General features: G+C 44.1%; 1 protein-coding gene across 1 annotated transcript in view; it reads right to left on the bottom strand.

Annotated features, from left to right (window-relative positions):
- otog (otogelin) overlaps positions 1–20,203 on the bottom strand; it is a 125,042-nt gene that overhangs the window by 65,020 nt on the left and 39,819 nt on the right. The window contains exons 17-23 of the mRNA XM_055898895.1: positions 9,751–9,928; positions 5,173–5,297; positions 4,488–4,700; positions 3,436–3,601; positions 1,678–1,752; positions 804–847; positions 523–706 (exon numbers count right to left, since the gene is read on the bottom strand). Coding sequence (XP_055754870.1) covers positions 523–706; positions 804–847; positions 1,678–1,752; positions 3,436–3,601; positions 4,488–4,700; positions 5,173–5,297; positions 9,751–9,928 — 985 coding nt within the window. The remainder of the gene's footprint in view (positions 1–522; positions 707–803; positions 848–1,677; positions 1,753–3,435; positions 3,602–4,487; positions 4,701–5,172; positions 5,298–9,750; positions 9,929–20,203) is intronic.

Raw genomic sequence — 20,203 nt, 5'->3', positions numbered from 1 at the left:
CTGACTGCTAGAGGGAACGTTGATACACAGTGAATGGGGTCTGACTGCTAGAGGGAACGTTGATACACAGTGAATGGGGTCTGACTGCTAGAGGGAACGTTGATACACAGTGAATGGGGTCTGACTGCTAGAGGGAACGTTGATACACAGGGAATGGGGTCTGACTGCTAGAGGGAACGTTGATACACAGTGAATGGGGTCTGACTGCTAGAGGGAACGTTGATACACAGTGAATGGGGTCTGACTGCTAGAGGGAACGTTGATACACAGTGAATGGGGTCTGACTGCTAGAGGGAACGTTGATACACAGTGAATGGGGTCTGACTGCTAGAGGGAACGTTGATACACAGTGAATGGGGTCTGACTGCTAGAGGGAACGTTGATACACAGGGAATGGGGTCTGACTGCTAGAGGGAACGTTGATACACAGCGAATGGGGTCTGACTGCTAGAGGGAACGTTGATACACAGCGAATCTTAGTGGGTACAGTAAGTAAGAGGTGTTTACAGTAGTAGTACTCACCCAGGGGGACAGACACAGCCAGGGATGCACGGTTCATGAGCTGAACAGGTGAGGTTGAGCAGGTGGGATTCACAGGTGTGTTCACAGCCCAGTCCTCTACCCAGGCTGCTCCCATCTATAGCCTTCAGCCCCTCCAGCCCCTCAGTACAGTCCAGGTACATCTGACCCAGTGGACACTGTTGGTCTGGAACAGGAGATGGTACAGGTAGAAGGTATGTGTCATTGAGAGCACTTCAGAGACTACAGCATGGTTCAATATCATTCTCTTAAAGGTAACTTACCACTGGCAGGACTTTGGGAAACTAGCTTGCCATCTTGGCAAACCCTAAAACGAGAGAGAGGTGTGAGAGTTGTAAAATGGAAATAACTTAACATCATTAACTCAACACAAACAATAACATTGTTAAATCAACACAAACAACATCGTTAAATCAACACAAACAATAACATCGTTAAATCAACACAAACAATAACATCGTTAACTCAACAAAATAATGTGAATACTGGTCACATCCCAAATGGCGCCCTATTTCCTATATACTGCACTACTTTTGACCAGAGCCCTATGGTCCCTATATATCCCGACGGGCCCTATATATCCCGACGGGCCCTTTATATCCCTACGGGCCCTATATATCCCTACGGGCCCTATATTTTTAGAGTTTCAGAGAGTAGCAAAGATAATATCAAAGAGGGTATCAAAGAGTATCAGAGAGAGTATCAAAGATAATATCAGAGAGAGCATCAGAGAGAGCATCAGAGAGAGCATCAGAGAGAGCATCAGAGAGAGCATCAGAGAGAGCATCAGAGAGAGCATCAGAGAGAGCATCAGAGAGAGCATCAGAGAGAGCATCAGAGAGAGCATCAGAGAGAGCATCAGAGAGAGCATCAGAGAGAGCATCAGAGAGAGCATCAGAGAGAGCATCAGAGAGAGCTTCAGAGAGAGCATCAGAGAGAGCATCAGAGAGTATCAGAGAGTATCAGAGAGAGTATCAGAGAGAGTATCAGAGATAATATCAAAGAGAGTATCAGAGTATCAAAGATAATATCAAAGAGAGTATCAGAAAGAGTATCAAAGATAATATCAAAGAGAGTTTCTTTGTTGAACATCTTGTTTATTAGTTTGTTAAAGAGAGATGAAGAAGAGTGTCTTACTGTACACCTGCTGATGTCATGATCACATCGCCTGGAGCGTAGTCCGCCCCCAGGAAACTACAGGGACAGGAGCTCCTGTTGGGATCACACACACACACGCAACATACATACAGAAACATGCACACACACATGGATACACACACACACAGAGAAAACACACAAACATGTGAGGACACAGAAACACACCAGAAGTTGTAAGATAGAACTGTTTGGTGCTGTCAAGCTGAGCCTTTTATTTAGACTCCACATCTAACCTGAACTCACTCTGAGGGAAATAAATACTGGGGGGGGTTTTGTTGTTGATTGGAGATACATTGAAGATCTTATCAAAATGACATCACCTCGATAATCTGAGTTGAATCCTTTATATCCCAAATCTCTCCCTTCACCTAAAATGTCTGCAGAATCAATTGAGTGGTGCAGTTAAACCCTGTCAGGCAGAGGCTAAGAGCCTCTGTAACATATAGGCCATGGAAACACATCAGCCTCTGTGTTACACATCCTTTCTCACTGACTATCAGATATCTGTGTTGTCCACAGCTCGAGTGGGAATGAATGAGGGGGGTTTCACCGCAAATTCCTTGATGGAACTCTATCGCCAGGTAAGTAACAGCACACCGCTAACTGTAGGATGTTAAAAAACCTGGCCACATTAAAAGGTGAATGAAGCCTCATGTCTTCCTGAGGGAAGAGTGTTTTTGAAATGAAAAGAGAGCACAGCTGTCAAGGTGTGCAGGGTCTCTGGGATGTCTACGGGAGAGATGGAAGACAGGACTTGGACCTTGAGCTGAAATACTAAATATCACTTTGTGGAGGATTCGTTTTTGGTGTGTTCTGCTACAAGCTCAAGTTCCCCATTTGCATTTCCAAGAAAACATGTTATTTTTAGAACTCTTAAAGCAGCCTGGGGGGTCATGTGACCAGAAGGACAACGCTGATTCATGTGTAGAGGAAGTGACAACATTGGACTTTCCTTTAGAACCCAATGATGATAATGGACTGAGTGTCACTTCCCTTTGTTCCAAACTAAATATAGACTCTGAATAAGTGTCACTTCCCTTTGTTCCAAACTAAATATAGACTCTGAATAAGTGTCCCTTCCCTTTGTTCCAAACTAAATATAGACTCTGAATAAGTGTCACTTCCCTTTGTTCCAAACTAAATATAGACTCTGAATAAGTGTCCCTTCCCTTTGTTCCAAACTAAATATAGACTCTGAATAAGTGTCACTTCCCTTTGTTCCAAACTAAATATAGACTCTGAATAAGTGTCACTTCCCTTTGTTCCAAACTAAATATAGACTCTGAATAAGTGTCCCTTCCCTTTATTCCAAACTAAATATAGACTCTGAATAAGTGTCACTTCCCTTTGTTCCAAACTAAATATAGACTCTGAATAAGTGTCACTTCCCTTTGTTCCAAACTAAATATAGACTCTGAATAAGTGTCCCTTCCCTTTGTTCCAAACTAAATATAGACTCTGAATAAGTGTCACTTCCCTTTGTTCCAAACTAAATATAGACTCTGAATAAGTGTCCCTTCCCTTTGTTCCAAACTAAATATAGACTCTGAATAAGTGTCACTTCCCTTTGTTCCAAACTAAATATAGACTCTGAATAAGTGTCACTACCCTTTGTTCCAAACTAAATATAGACTCTGAATAAGTGTCACTACCCTTTGTTCCAAACTAAATATAGACTCTGAATTGTAAATGGGAACGTGTGCCACTCGGCCGCGCCCCTCCCAGTGCCAGTCTTACCTGGGCACACAGGTGTGTGTGTGTGTGCTGTAGAAGGTGCCGTGTGGACACACACAGCCCTCCTCACACTCCTCTCCACAGCGCTGCTGCATGGACAGGGCGGAGCAACGACGTTGGCACGACGACACACAGGTTCCGTACTCCATGGTATCTGGGCATGTCACCTCTACAAGGGGAAGGATATATACTGTCAGTCAATAATGTCACCTCTACAGGGGGAAGGATATATATACTGTCAGTCAATAACGTCACCTCTACAGGGGGAAGGATATATACTGTCAGTCAATAATGTCACCTCTACAGGGGGAAGGATATATATACTGTCAGTCAATAATGTCACCCCTACAGGGGGAAGGATATATATACTGTCAGTCAATAATGTCACCTCTACAGGGGGAAGGATATATATACTGTCAGTCAATAATGTCACCTCTACAGGGGGAAGGATATATATACTGTCAGTCAATAATGTCACCCCTACAGGGGGACGGATATATACTGTCAGTCAATAATGTCACCTCTACAGGGGGAAGGATATATATACTGTCAGTCAATAATGTCACCTCTACAGGGGGAAGGATATATATACTGTCAGTCAATAATGTCACCTCTACAGGGGGAAGGATATATATACTGTCAGTCAATAATGTCACCTCTACAGGGGGAAGGATATATATACTGTCAGTCAATATGCTCTTATCATTCAATTACCTTTTTAGTCAAAGAAATGGTGTACTTTCAGCAGATCTACAACTGTAAACGTTCAATGTCGAACATTTATTTCTGTACCAGTAGGTGCCACAAACCTTGTTTGTTTACATTTTTAGCATTGAACTTCCTGAATCCCAGTTCACATACTAGTACAGATTACACATGACTCCCTAAAACAGTCTGAATAATACTGTCCAAACATACAAAACTTAAAGTCATGAATCACTAAAACAGTCTGAATAATACTGTCCAAACATACAATACTTAAAGTCCCCCTAAAAGCAACTAACCAACAACCAACAGATTGAAAGTAAAATCCAGGGCCAGATCACAGTACTCACCACAGTCAGGTACGCTGGCTCTGAACTCTGTGATGACGGAGTACTTCCTGCACTGTCTAGCATAGTGGGCCAGGGAAGAGCAGAGGCAGGGCTGGCCACACTTACAGGTGTCTGCTTTACACTGTTGGTGAAAGGGCACCGGACTCAGGTACTCATGACACGCTGAGAACAACTCCTGGTTCAGGATGTCACACATCTCAGAGGCGTAGGATGCTATGGGGTTGAGGGGGGAGAGGGGGATGGGGGGAGGGGAGAGGGGGAGAGGGGGAGTGAAAGAGAGAGAAAGAAAGAGAGACAGAGAGAAAAAGAAAGAGAGACAGAGAGAGAAAGAAAGAGACAGAGAGAGAAAGAGCGAGAGAGAAAGATCGAGCGAGAGAAAGAAAGAGACAGAAAGAAAGAGAAAGAGCGAGAAAGAGCGAGAGAGAAAGAGAAAGAGCGAGTCAGAGAGAACAAGCGAGAGAGAGAGAGGGAGACAGAGAGAGGGATACAGAGAGAGAGAAAGAGCGAGAGCGAGAGAGGGAGAGAGAGAGAGCATCTCTGTTTAAGTTGTGTTGCAGTGAGGGTTCTAAAACACATAAGGAAAATATTTCTTGAAAGGCATTTGATCAACTCTGAGTTTGCATCTGATGACGTGTTTCTATTTGACATTGACGTAGGAGAACTAATGGTTCAGAAGGACACGTACCTGTTTGCTGATGCGTGTCACATGGGTCAAGCTGGGGAACACTCTGGCTGGGGACACAGGCAGAGGATACCCTCCAGGCGTTGCCAAACAGGTGAGGGGTGCTCTCTATCATACCAGATGGAGACCTGGGGGAGGGCAGGGGAGGAGGGCAGGGGAGGAGGGCAGGGGAGGAGGGCAGGGGAGGAGGGCAGGGGAGGAGGGCAGGGGAGGAGGGCAGGGGAGGGGAGGAGGGGGATTGTCACAACATCAGAGATGGACTACCTCAGTGTTTCAGAAGGAACCCACAACCCATTCTTGCATGCACACTACCCGGTTTGGTTCTGGTGGCAGAGGATTTTCAGATCTGGACTGCAGGGGAGGAAGGATGTACTCATTCACTAAACAACAGTTCTGTGATTCAGTTATATTGTTGTGATCCAAAACATCTACCAGTTACAGTACATTTCAAACATTCTATTAAACCCTCAGACATGGCTGTGAAGTTACAGTACATTTCAAACATTCTATTAAACCCTCAGACATGGCTGTGAAGTTACAGTACATTTCAAACATTACATTAAACCCTCAGACGTGGCTGTGAAGCTACATTCTATTAAACCCTCAGACATGGCTGTGAAGTTACAGTACATTTCAAACATTACATTAAACCCTCAGACGTGGCTGTGAAGCTACATTATATTAAACCCTCAGACATGGCTGTGAAGTTACAGTACATTTCAAACATTACATTAAACCCTCAGACATGGCTGTGAAGTTACAGTACATTTCAAACATTCTATTAAACCCTCAGACATGGCGGGCCACATCCATCCATTTCACTTGAGTGTTCACCTGTTAACAGTGAAGGAGGAAATTAGAGGTAACATTTCATCAGGCAGAGACTGGTCAGGCTGGTCAGCCACCATTTACATTACAGAAAGGAGATGTAGATAAGAGAGAGAGAAAGAAGAGAGAGGGGAGAGGAGAGTAGAGCTGAGCGGAGAGGGAGAGCTGTTCCCGCCATCTCCCTCCCTGCACCTCCCTCTCCCTGCCCTAGCCAGCTCCTGAAACGGGAGTATCCTTTCCCAGAGTGCCACAGCTGGGCCGTGCCAGCCAGAGAGAGCAACAGAGAGCCACACGGAGGGCTGAAGGTCAAGGGTCAGACAGACACACTTACAGAGAGAGAGAGAGAATGAATGCAAAAATCTAAGAAATAAATTGAGAAACCTGTCCAACCAAAAACATAGAGACCCGGAAAACCTGAGTCTACGCCTTCACTATGGTGAATCACTAAAACAATACAGAAATACACTACGGAAAAAGGAACAGCATGTCAGAAATCAGCTCAATGTAATTGAAGAATCCATAGACTAACCAATTCTGGGAAAATTGGAAAACACTAAACAAACAACAACACGAAGAATTATCTATCCAAAATGGAGATGTATGGGTAAACCACTTCTCCAATCTTTTTGGCTCTATAACAAAGAATAAAGAGCAAAAACATATACATGATCAAATACAAATACTAGAATCAACTATTAAAAACTACCAGAACCCACTGGATTCTCCAATTACCTTGAATGAGTTACAGGACAAAATAAAAACCCTCCAACCCAAAAAGGCCTGTGGTGTTGATGGTATCCTTAATGAAATGATCAAATATACAGACAACAAATTCCAATTGGCTATACTAAAACTCTTTAACATCGTCCTTAGCTCTGGCATCTTCCCCAATATTTGGAACCAAGGACTGATCACCCCAATCCACAAAAGTGGAGACAAATTTGACCCCAATAACTACCGTGGAATATGCGTCAACAGTAACCTTGGTAAAATACTCTGCATTATCATTAACAGCAGACTCGTACATTTCCTCAATGAACACAATGTACTGAGCAAATGTCAAATTGGCTTTTTACCAAATTACCGTACAACAGACCATGTATTCACCCTACACACCCTAATTGACAACCAAACAAACCAAAACAAAGGCAAAGTCTTCTCATGCTTTGTTGATTTCAAAAAAGCCTTCGACTCAATTTGGCATGAGGGTCTGCTATACAAATTGATGGAAAGTGGTGTTGGGGGTAAAACATACGACATTATAAAATCCATGTATACAAACAACAAGTGTGCGGTTAAAATTGGCAAAAAACACACATTTCTTCACACAGGGTCGTGGGGTGAGACAGGGATGCAGCTTAAGCCCCACCCTCTTCAACATATATATCAACGAATTGGCGCGGGCACTAGAACAGTCTGCAGCACCCGGTCTCACCCTACTAGAATCCGAAGTCAAATGTCTACTGTTTGCTGATGATCTGGTGCTTCTGTCACCAACCAAGGAGGGCCTACAGCAGCACCTAGATCTTCTGCACAGATTCTGTCAGACCTGGGCCCCGACAGTAAATCTCAGTAAGACCAAAATAATGGTGTTCCAAAAAAGGTCCAGTCACCAGGACCACAAATTCCATCTAGACACCGTTGCCCTAGAGCACACAAAAAACTATACATACCTCGGCCTAAACATCAGCACCACAGGTAACTTCCACAAAGCTGTGAACGATCTGAGAGACAAGGCAAGAAGGGCATTCTATGCCATCAAAAGGAACATAAATTTCAACATACCAATTAGGATCTGGCTAAAAATACTTGAATCAGTCATAGAGCCCATTGCCCTTTATGGTTGTGAGGTCTGGGGTCCGCTCACCAACCAAGATTTCACAAAATGGGGTTAACACCAAATTGAGACTCTGCATGTAGAATTCTGCAAAAATATCCTCCGTGTACAACGCAGAACACCAAATAATGCATGCAGAGCAGAATTAGGCCGATACCCACTAATTATCAAAATCCAGAAAAGAGCCGTTAAATTCTACAACCACCTAAAAGGAAGCGATTCCCAAACCTTCCATAACAAAGCCATCACCTACAGAGAGATGAACCTGGAGAAGAGTCCCCTAAGCAAGCTGGTCCTAGGGCTCTGTTCACAAACACAAACACACCCCACAGAGCCCCAGGACAACAGCACAATTAGACCCAACCAAATCATGAGAAAACAAAAAGATAATTACTTGACACATTGGAAAGAATTAACAAAAAAACAGAGCAAACTAGAATGCTATTTGGCCCTAAACAGAGAGTACACAGTGGCAGAATACCTGACCACTGTGACTGACGCAAAATTAAGGAAAGCTTTGACTGTGTACAGACTCGGTGAGCATAGCCTTGCTATTGAGAAAGGCCGCCATAGGCACTGCTATGTGCACATGTAACCGATGTGAAATGGCTAGCTAGTTAGCGGTGGTGTATGTGTAACCGATGTGAAATGGCTAGCTAGTTAGCGGTGGTGTATGTGTAACCGATGTGAAATGGCTAGCTAGTTAGCGGTGGTGTATGTGTAACCGATGTGAAATGGCTAGCTAGTTAGCGGTGGTGTATGTGTAACCGATGTGAAATGCTAGCTAGTTAGCGGTGGTGTATGTGTAACCGATGTGAAATGGCTAGCTAGTTAGCGGTGGTGTATATGTAACCGATGTGAAATGGCTAGCTAGTTAGCGGTGGTGTATGTGTAACCGATGTGAAATGGCTAGCTAGTTAGCGGTGGTGTATATGTAACCGATGTGAAATGGCTAGCTAGTTAGCGGTGGTGTATGTGTAACCGATGTGAAATGGCTAGCTAGTTAGCGGTGGTGTATATGTAACCGATGTGAAATGGCTAGCTAGTTAGCGGTGGTGCGCGCTAACAGCGTTTCAATCGGTGACGTCACTCGCTTTGAGACCTTGAAGTAGTGGTTCCCCTTGCACTGCAAGGGCCGCCCGCGGCTTTTGTGGAGCGATGGGTAACGATGCTTTGAGGGTGGCTGTTGTCGATGTGTGCAGAGGGTCCCAGGTAGGGGCGAGGAGAGGGACGAGGAGAGGGGCGAGGGGAGGGGCAGAAGCAATGCTGTTACACACACTGCCCACAAAATGAGGTGGAAACTGAGCTGCACTTCCTGACCTCCTGCCCAATGAATGACCATATTAGAGACACATACAGTATTTCCCTCAGATTACACAGATCCACAAATAATTTGAAAACAAACCTGATTTTGATAAACTCCCATATCTACTGGGTGAAATTCCACAGTGTGCCATCACAGCAGCAAGATTTGTGACCTGTTGCCACAAGAAAAGGGCAACCAGTGAAAAACAAACACCATTGTAAATACAACCCATATTTATGCTTACTTATTTTAACTTGTGTGCTTTAACCCTTTGTACATTGTTACAACACTGTATATATTTAATATGACACTCGTAATGTCTTTGTTTTGAAACTTCTGTATGTGTAATGTTTACTGTTAATTCGTTTTGTTTGTTTCACTTTTGTGTATTGTCTACCTCATTTGCTTTGGCAATGTTAACACGTTTCCCATGCCAATAAAGCCCCTTGAATTGAATTGAGAGACGGAGAGAGAGAGAGAGAGAGAGAGACCGAGAGAGAGAGAGAGAGAGAGACGGAGAGAGAGAGGACAAGGAAGAAGTATGGGATTGGAGTATCTGAAAACGTTACAAGCCATCAAATCCATGCTTCTTCAATCCAGACACACTTACAGGAAGTCGTCCTGGATGTTTCCGTTGAAGGTTCCACAGAGCCCCACCGTGTCGTCCTTCCACAGGTCATCCACCAGCAGGTAGAGACGGAACTCCCTCCAGCTGTACTGCAGATGCAGACCCAGAGCAGTACGCACCTGCAGGAACATGGACGACAGCTCCTGGATGTGGAACACCTCTGGGGAAAGAACAGGGCTGTGATTAAGGGGGGGAGCAGGCTAAAGTGCAAAGTCTCCGCGGGTCTAGAGACGTCTCCGCGGGTCTAGAGACGTCTCCGCGGGTCTAGAGACGTCTCCGCGGGTCTAGAGACGTCTCCGCGGGTCTAGAGACGTCTCCGCGGGTCTAGAGACGTCTCCGCGGGTCTAGAGACGTCTCCGCGGGTCTAGAGACGTCTCCGCGGGTCTAGAGACGTCTCCGCGGGTCTAGAGACGTCTCCGCGGGTCTAGAGACGTCTCCGCGGGTCTAGAGACGTCTCCGCGGGTCTAGAGACGTCTCCCCGGGTCTAGAGACGTCTCCCCGGGTCTAGAGACGTCTCCCCGGGTCTAGAGACGTCTCCCCGGGTCTAGAGACGTCTCCCCGGGTCTAGAGACGTCTCCCCGGGTCTAGAGACGTCTCCCCGGGTCTAGAGACGTCTCCCCGGGTCTAGAGACGTCTCCCCGGGTCTAGAGACGTCTCCCCGGGTCTAGAGACGTCTCCCCGGGTCTAGAGACGTCTCCCCGGGTCTAGAGAAGTCTCCCCTGGTCTAGAGAAGTCTCTCCTGGTCTAGAGAAGTCTCTCCTGGTCTAGAGGCTCTGATTAAAACAGAGTAGAATATAAAAACATGAAATATAAGTATGATTTATGCTTGTATGTTTTCGCTTTATTTATCCAGTTTGATTGTAATAATGGTACGTGTTTTGACTGTAAACACTTAATAAATGTACACATGGATGGAAACAGACTAAATGAGGTCATGTGATTCCTGAACCGTTCCACATACTTCTACACAAAGCACACATAAAACAGTTTACTGCTGTTACCATAGAGACCATGGGAATGAAAACACTAACAACCACGAGAACAAAAACACAGAAGAAATCCATTTTGTAACACAACACAGTGGCCCTGTGTGTTTACAGTGAGTCCAGTCTGTTTACTGATAAGAGTCCTGTCTAGAGACAGCAACTGTCATTCAATACAGTTCAATACAGCTCACTCAGACCCTGTCCGTAGTTCTGAAAGAACATAGATCTGGACAGACAATGTCGAGGCATGATATTGATATGAGGTTGAAAAGAAGATCCAGCACACTGGTGATCTTGATGCTCCACGAGACAGAGAGAAACAGAAAGAGAGAGAGAGAGAAACAGAAAGAGAGAGAGAGAGAGAAACAGAAAGAGAGAGAGAGAGAAACAGAAAGAGAGAGAGAGAGAAACAGAAAGAGAGAGAGAGAGAAACAGAAAGAGAGAGAGAGAGAAACAGAAAGAGAGAGAGAGAGAAACAGAAAGAGAGAGAGAGAGAAACAGAAAGAGAGAGAAACAGAAAGAGAGAGAAACAGAAAGAGAGAGAAACAGAAAGAGAGAGAAACAGAAAGAGAGAGAAACAGAAAGAGAGAGAAACAGAAAGAGAGAGAAAGAGAGTGAGAAACAGAAAGAGAGTGAGAAACAGAAAGAGAGAGAGAAACAGAAAGAGAGAGAGAAACAGAAAGAGAGAGAGAAACAGAAAGAGAGAGAGAAACAGAGAAAGAGAGAGAAACAGAGAAAGAGAGAGAAACAGAGAAAGAGAGAGAAACAGAGAAAGAGAGAAAGAAACAGAGAAAGAGAAACAGAAAGAGAGAGAGAGAAACAGAAAGAGAGAGAAAGAGTTTTAAATCATCTTTATTGGGTCTGGGAGCCCACCACACAATAAATACTCATACAAAACCACAGTTACACATCAATTAAAAACACAACTCCAACTCCTCCTACACAGTAGAGATCAGAAACATACTACCTGTCTAACCGTCCAACCCTACTACAGTAGAGATCAGATACAACCTGTCTAACCTTCCAACCCTACTACAGTAGAGATCAGATACATACAACCTGTCTAACCTTCCAACCCTACTACAGTAGAGATCAGATACAACCTGTCTAACCGTCCAACCCTACTACAGTAGAGATCAGATACATACAACCTGTCTAACCTTCCAACCCTACTACAGTAGAGATCAGATACAACCTGTCTAACCTTCCAACCCTACTACAGTAGAGATCAGATACAACCTGTCTAACCTTCCAACCCTACTACAGTAGAGATCAGATACAACCTGTCTAACCTTCCAACCCTACTACAGTAGTGATCAGATACATATAACCTGTCTAACCTTCCAACCCTACTACAGTAGAGATCAGATACATACAACCTGTCTAACCTTCCAACCCTACTACAGTAGTGATCAGATACAACCTGTCTAACCTTCCAACCCTACTACAGTAGAGATCAGATACAACCTGTCTAACCTTCCAACCCTACTACAGTAGAGATCAGATACAACCTGTCTAACCTTCCAACCCTACTACAGTAGAGATCAGATACAACCTGTCTAACCTTCCAACCCTACTACAGTAGAGATCAGATACAACCTGTCTAACCTTCCAACCCTACTACAGTAGAGATCAGATACATACAACCTGTCTAACCTTCCAACCCTACTACAGTAGTGATCAGATACATACAACCTGTCTAACCTTCCAACCCTACTACAGTAGAGATCAGATACATACAACCTGTCTAACCTTCCAACCCTACTACAGTAGAGATCAGATACAACCTGTCTAACCTTCCAACCCTACTACAGTAGTGATCAGATACATATAACCTGTCTAACCTTCCAACCCTACTACAGTAGAGATCAGATACAACCTGTCTAACCTTCCAACCCTACTACAGTAGAGATCAGATACATACAACCTGTCTAACCTTCCAACCCTACTACAGTAGTGATCAGATACATATAACCTGTCTAACCTTCCAACCCTACTACAGTAGTGATCAGATACATACAACCTGTCTAACCTTCCAACCCTACTACAGTAGTGATCAGATACATATAACCTGTCTAACCTTCCAACCCTACTACAGTAGTGATCAGATACATATAACCTGTCTAACCTTCCAACCCTACTACAGTAGAGATCAGATACATACAACCTGTCTAACCTTCCAACCCTACTACAGTAGTGATCAGATACAACCTGTCTAACCTTCCAACCCTACTACAGTAGTGATCAGATACATATAACCTGTCTAACCTTCCAACCCTACTACAGTAGAGATCAGATACAACCTGTCTAACCTTCCAACCCTACTACAGTAGAGATCAGATACATACAACCTGTCTAACCTTCCAACCCTACTACAGTAGAGATCAGATACATACAACCTGTCTAACCTTCCAACCCTACTACAGTAGAGATCAGATACAACCTGTCTAACCTTCCAACCCTACTACAGTAGAGATCAGATACAACCTGTCTAACCTTCCAACCCTACTACAGTAGAGATCAGATACAACCTGTCTAACCTTCCAACCCTACTACAGTAGAGATCTGATACAACCTGTCTAACCTTCCAACCCTACTACAGTAGAGATCAGATACATACAACCTGTCTAACCTTGCTGCACTGACACAACCTTCATTAACTTTTAGCCATGTGTACGGCCTAACTGTTGCCTTCCTTACTCTCCACACATCAGAAAGCTCAAACTCAGTTAATAGACCAGACAGGCAAGTGGCTGACCGCAGGTGAGGTTCTTCAGGAGTGCTATCAACAGTAAAATCCACTGTACAGTTCCAGCCCCCCCCCCCCCCCTAAAACCACACACCCCTCTTGGTCACACTGTCTTCAGGTTTCCTTTATTTGATCAAACACAACAAGACGCTCTGTACCCTCATTAGGAGCCTAAACATTCAAATACATTTTTTTTTTTAAACATAACATCCACCTTGACCAACAAAACCCAACCCTTTACAATGTCTGTTGTCCACTACTATCCCATGTCCACTACTACTATTATTATTGCTGTTGGTCCCACCATTTATTTATATATAAATATATTCACAATCTCTGTTGTAGATACCACAGTCACCCCTGAACCTGAGGAAAAGAAGATGGCCACCCCAGCACTGAAATTAGTACCATGACTGAGTATATGCTGCCCCTCCCACCACATTCCCCAGTCAACCTCATTTCCTCAACACTACGTGTCTCCTGTAGGAAAACTACATTAAACCTTTTCTGTTTTATTACTTCTAATACCCAAGCCCTCTTATTCCTGTCCCTTCCCCCATTAATATTGAGAGAGCCCACCCTTAGTACCTCCATATAGAAAAGAGAAAGGAAAAGCAGAAGATACCGAGAAACCACAGAGGAAAAAGACACCCTATGAAGCATGATCATCATCATTATTTAAACTTTCTCTTATTAACCTGACCACGTTTCCCACCACCTTTTGCTGCTGAAACAGCAGTAACAAATTTCCTCAAGCGAAACCGCTTCTTCTCACTCAACTGGTCTAACCCCACCCCTCCTGTGCCCCAGTACTCGCACTGGGCATCTCCTCACCAGTCTGAGGAACTGGCTCTTCAGACCCATCCTTACCTTCTACAACAATATTTCTCTGCTGCATAACATTTCCCTCTAATACAAGTTGCAAACCCGTGCCCTCAACACGGATAACTTGTTCCTCAGCAACAGGTGCTTGTGGCTGCTCAACCACTGTCGGCCCACCTCTGTAAACATGACAAAAACAAACTTGTCATTAAGCCTTACAATTTACAATATTAAAACAATTATCAAATTGGTGTTTAAAAAATAAGTAACAGCCGGAAGATTATCGAGAGGGTCCAATTCCCCATTTCAGGCCCATCCGTTACGAGGACCACCTGCGCCCCTCCCTCTGCCTTCTCCCTTTTCGGGCAAGAATGTCGCTTATGGCCAACATCCCCACACTCAAAACACCGTTGACTACCCGTACTAGCATAAGCCATATACAGTCTATTGTCATACTTGACTTTAACAGAGAACTCTAAAGTCTGCTCTGGTCAGTCCAAAAACATAAACACCTGTCGCCGAAACGACGACCTGTTTCAACGCCGGGTGTTTGCAACCCAACGGGACAACCTTAATTGAACTTGCAAACTTCCCAAAGCGCAATAACTCGCGCTCCAATAGCTCATTGGGAATAAACGGCGGTACATTTGAAATCGTTAGCCTTGTTGACGGAGAAAAAAGCGGCGTAACTTGAATAAACATTCCTTTAAGAAGTACGCCTTGCTCAACCATACGACCAACAAGACCGCTCTTCTTTAAGAAAGACCACCACCGCTTTATTCATCCGTGATGCATAAGCAACATTCTCATTTCCTACCTTCTCTCCTACGGCGACCAGAAACTCCTCCACCGTGACAGTAGCTTCAGTAACACACCTACAGCCGTGCCGAAGTGACAGGGACGGCATCCCCATTCGGGCTGCTATCCTCGACAAAATCAGGGTAATTTCGATACGAAAAAAACTAAATACTTAATTCTACCACACAAAAATTGTTATAATAATCTTAATCATGCACAGAAGAAAACAAAGAATGCCACCAAGAAAGAGAAAACCGAAAGAAAGTTCTGAATATCTAACTCTACAAAACACACGCACTCCCTCGATCATCCAATTCCCAGCATGCACCAAACACTCCTAGCATGCAGAGAGTTGAGAGAGAGAAACAGAAAGATAGAGAGATGGAGAGAGATAAAGAGAGAGAGGTAAAGAGAGAGAGGTAGATAAAATGTGGGACAAACATCCAATTGAAGCCCTACATGCAGAATTCTGTCGGAAAATCCTACAAGTCCAGAGAAATACACCAACTAATGCATGTAGGGCAGAACTGGGCCACTTTCCAGTAATAATGAAAAAACACAAAAGATCATTACAATTTAAACTACATCTAAATTCAAGTCCAAATTCAAGTCTGCAATTTAAAGCACTTCAAACCCAAGAGCTGAGCCCAGAAACGAGCCCTCTCAGTTAGCTGGTGTTGGACCTAACCAACCAAGCTGACACCAGCACTGCTTCAAAAGTAAGAATTCCAATAAACAAAATCATAAACCAATCAAAGGACTCATATTTACAACATTGGAAAAACGAAACAAAATCCCCTCCTGTACCCCATTACTCGTACTGGGCATCTCCTCCACTACCTGGGAGATTAGCTCCACATGAACCCCCTCCTGTACTCCATTACTCGTAGTGGGCATCTCCTCCACTACTTGGGAGATTAGCTCCACATGAACCCCCTCCTGTGCCCCATTACTCGTAGTGGGCATCTCCTCCACTACCTGGGAGATTAGCTCCACATGAACCCCCTCCTGTACTCCATTACTCGTAGTGGGCATCTCCTCCACTACTTGGGAGATTAGCTCCACATGAACCCCCTCCTGTGCCCCAGTACTCGCACTGGGCATCTCCTCACCAGTCTGAGGAACTGGCTCTTCAGAGCCATCCTTACCTTCTACAACAATATTTTTTCTGCTGCATAACATTTCCCTCTAATACAAGTTGCAAACCCGTGCCCTCAACACGGATAACTTGTTCCTCAGCAACAGGTGCTTGTGGCTGCTCAACCACTGTCGGCCCACCTCTGTAAACATGACAAAAACAAACTTGTCATTAAGCCTTACAATTTACAATATTAAAACAATTATCAAATTGGTGTTTAAAAAATAAGTAACAGCCGGAAGATTATCGAGAGGGTCCAATTCCCCATTTCAGGCCCATCCGTTACGAGGACCACCTGCGCCCCTCCCTCTGCCTTCTCCCTTTTCGGGCAAGAATGTCGCTTATGGCCAACATCCCCACACTCAAAACACCGTTGACTACCCGTACTAGCATAAGCCATATACAGTCTATTGTCATACTTGACTTTAACAGAGAACTCTAAAGTCTGCTCTGGTCAGTCCAAAAACATAAACACCTGTCGCCGAAACGACGACCTGTTTCAACGCCGGGTGTTTGCAACCCAACGGGACAACCTTAATTGAACTTGCAAACTTCCCAAAGCGCAATAACTCGCGCTCCAATAGCTCATTGGGAATAAACGGCGGTACATTTGAAATCGTTAGCCTTGTTGACGGAGAAAAAAGCGGCGTAACTTGAATAAACATTCCTTTAAGAAGTACGCCTTGCTCAACCATACGACCAACAAGACCGCTCTTCTTTAAGAAAGACCACCACCGCTTTATTCATCCGTGATGCATAAGCAACATTCTCATTTCCTACCTTCTCTCCTACGGCGACCAGAAACTCCTCCACCGTGACAGTAGCTTCAGTAACACACCTACAGCCGTGCCGAAGTGACAGGGACGGCATCCCCATTCGGGCTGCTATCCTCGACAAAATCAGGGTAATTTCGATACGAAAAAAACTAAATACTTAATTCTACCACACAAAAAAAATTATAATAATCTTAATCATGCACAGAAGAAAACAAAGAATGCCACCAAGAAAGAGAAAACCGAAAGAAAGTTCTGAATATCTAACTCTACAAAACACACGCACTCCCTCGATCATCCAATTCCCAGCATGCACCAAACACTCATAGCATGCAGAGAGAGAGAGAGAAACAGAAAGATAGAGAGATGGAGAGAGATAAAGAGAGAGAGGTAAAGAGAGAGAGGTAGATAAAATGTGGGACAAACATCCAATTGAAGCCCTACATGCAGAATTCTGTCGGAAAATCCTACAAGTCCAGAGAAATACACCAACTAATGCATGTAGGGCAGAACTGGGCCACTTTCCAGTAATAATGAAAAAACACAAAAGATCATTACAATTTAAACTACATCTAAATTCAAGTCCAAATTCAAGTCTGCAATTTAAAGCACTTCAAACCCAAGAGCTGAGCCCAGAAACGAGCCCTCTCAGTTAGCTGGTGTTGGACCTAACCAACCAAGCTGACACCAGCACTGCTTCAAAAGTAAGAATTCCAATAAACAAAATCATAAACCAATCAAAGGACTCATATTTACAACATTGGAAAAACGAAACAAAATCCCCTCCTGTACCCCATTACTCGTACTGGGCATCTCCTCCACTACCTGGGAGATTAGCTCCACATGAACCCCCTCCTGTACTCCATTACTCGTAGTGGGCATCTCCTCCACTACTTGGGAGATTAGCTCCACATGAACCCCCTCCTGTGCCCCATTACTCGTAGTGGGCATCTCCTCCACTACCTGGGAGATTAGCTCCACATGAACCCCCTCCTGTACTCCATTACTCGTAGTGGGCATCTCCTCCACTACTTGGGAGATTAGCTCCACATGAACCCCCTCCTGTGCCCCAGTACTCGCACTGGGCATCTCCTCACCAGTCTGAGGAACTGGCTCTTCAGAGCCATCCTTACCTTCTACAACAATATTTTTTCTGCTGCATAACATTTCCCTCTAATACAAGTTGCAAACCCGTGCCCTCAACACGGATAACTTGTTCCTCAGCAACAGGTGCTTGTGGCTGCTCAACCACTGTCGGCCCACCTCTGTAAACATGACAAAAACAAACTTGTCATTAAGCCTTACAATTTACAATATTAAAACAATTATCAAATTGGTGTTTAAAAAATAAGTAACAGCCGGAAGATTATCGAGAGGGTCCAATTCCCCATTTCAGGCCCATCCGTTACGAGGACCACCTGCGCCCCTCCCTCTGCCTTCTCCCTTTTCGGGCAAGAATGTCGCTTATGGCCAACATCCCCACACTCAAAACACCGTTGACTACCCGTACTAGCATAAGCCATATACAGTCTATTGTCATACTTGACTTTAACAGAGAACTCTAAAGTCTGCTCTGGTCAGTCCAAAAACATAAACACCTGTCGCCGAAACGACGACCTGTTTCAACGCCGGGTGTTTGCAACCCAACGGGACAACCTTAATTGAACTTGCAAACTTCCCAAAGCGCAATAACTCGCGCTCCAATAGCTCATTGGGAATAAACGGCGGTACATTTGAAATCGTTAGCCTTGTTGACGGAGAAAAAAAGCGGCGTAACTTGAATAAACATTCCTTTAAGAAGTACGCCTTGCTCAACCATACGACCAACAAGACCGCTCTTCTTTAAGAAAGACCACCACCGCTTTATTCATCCGTGATGCATAAGCAACATTCTCATTTCCTACCTTCTCTCCTACGGCGACCAGAAACTCCTCCACCGTGACAGTAGCTTCAGTAACACACCTACAGCCGTGCCGAAGTGACAGGGACGGCATCCCCATTCGGGCTGCTATCCTCGACAAAATCAGGGTAATTTCGATACGAAAAAAACTAAATACTTAATTCTACCACACAAAAATTGTTATAATAATCTTAATCACGCACAGAAGAAAACAAAGAATGCCACCAAGAAAGAGAAAACCGAAAGAAAGTTCTGAATATCTAACTCTACAAAACACACGCACTCCCTCGATCATCCAATTCCCAGCATGCACCAAACACTCCCAGCATTCAGAGAGTTAGAGAGAGAGAAACATTACAAATCCTTGAATTAGCAGTCAAAGACTATCAGAATCCTGTGGATGCACCAATTACAGAAGAAGAATTATTGGAAAAACTATGCAATCTCCAACCCAAAAAGGCCTGTGGTGCTGATGGTATTTTAAATGAAATGATCAAATATACAGACCACAAATTCAAATTGGCTATACTCAAACTCTTCAACATTATCCTCACTGCGGGTATTTTCCCCGATATTTGGAACCAGGGATTGATCACACCAATCTATAAAAATGGAGACAAATTTGACCCAAATAATTACAGAGGAATTTGCGTTAACAGCAACTTGGGGGAAATTCTCTACAGTATTATAAATAGCAGACTACATCATTTCCTTGACGAACACAACGTCCTGAGCAGAAGCCAGATTGGATTTCTAAAAAATTATCGTACAACAGACCACATTTACACCCTCCACACTCTAATTGATAAACAAGTTAACCAAAACAAAGGCAAAATTGAAATTCCAATTAGAATCTGGCTAAAAATAATTCAATCAGTTATAGAACCAATTGCTCTATATGGCAGTGAAGTATGGGGTCCACTCTCTAATAATGAATTTACTAAATGGGACAAACATCCAACTGAAATATTGCATGCAGAGTTTTGCAAGACTGTATTGCAAGTACAAAGAAAAACTCCAAATAACGCATGTAGGGCAGAATTGGGCCAATACCCCCTCCTCATTCAAATAGAAAAAAGAGCCATCAAATTTTACAACCATCTAAAAACAAGTGACCCCAAAACATTCCATCACACAGCTCTACAATGTCAAGAGATGAAACCAGAGAAGAGTCCCCTCAGCCAGCTGGTTCTGAGGCTTAGTTCACCAACCCCATAGAGCCTCGGGACAGCCCTCAGAAAACCTGGCCCAACCAAATCATCACAAAAC

The sequence above is a fragment of the Salvelinus fontinalis genome, chromosome 35 (assembly GCF_029448725.1).
Source record: "Salvelinus fontinalis isolate EN_2023a chromosome 35, ASM2944872v1, whole genome shotgun sequence".
NCBI classification, from domain to species: Eukaryota; Metazoa; Chordata; class Actinopteri; order Salmoniformes; family Salmonidae; genus Salvelinus; species Salvelinus fontinalis.
The sequence above is the reverse complement of the archived record's forward strand: the minus strand, read 5'-3'. Positions and strand labels throughout refer to the sequence as shown.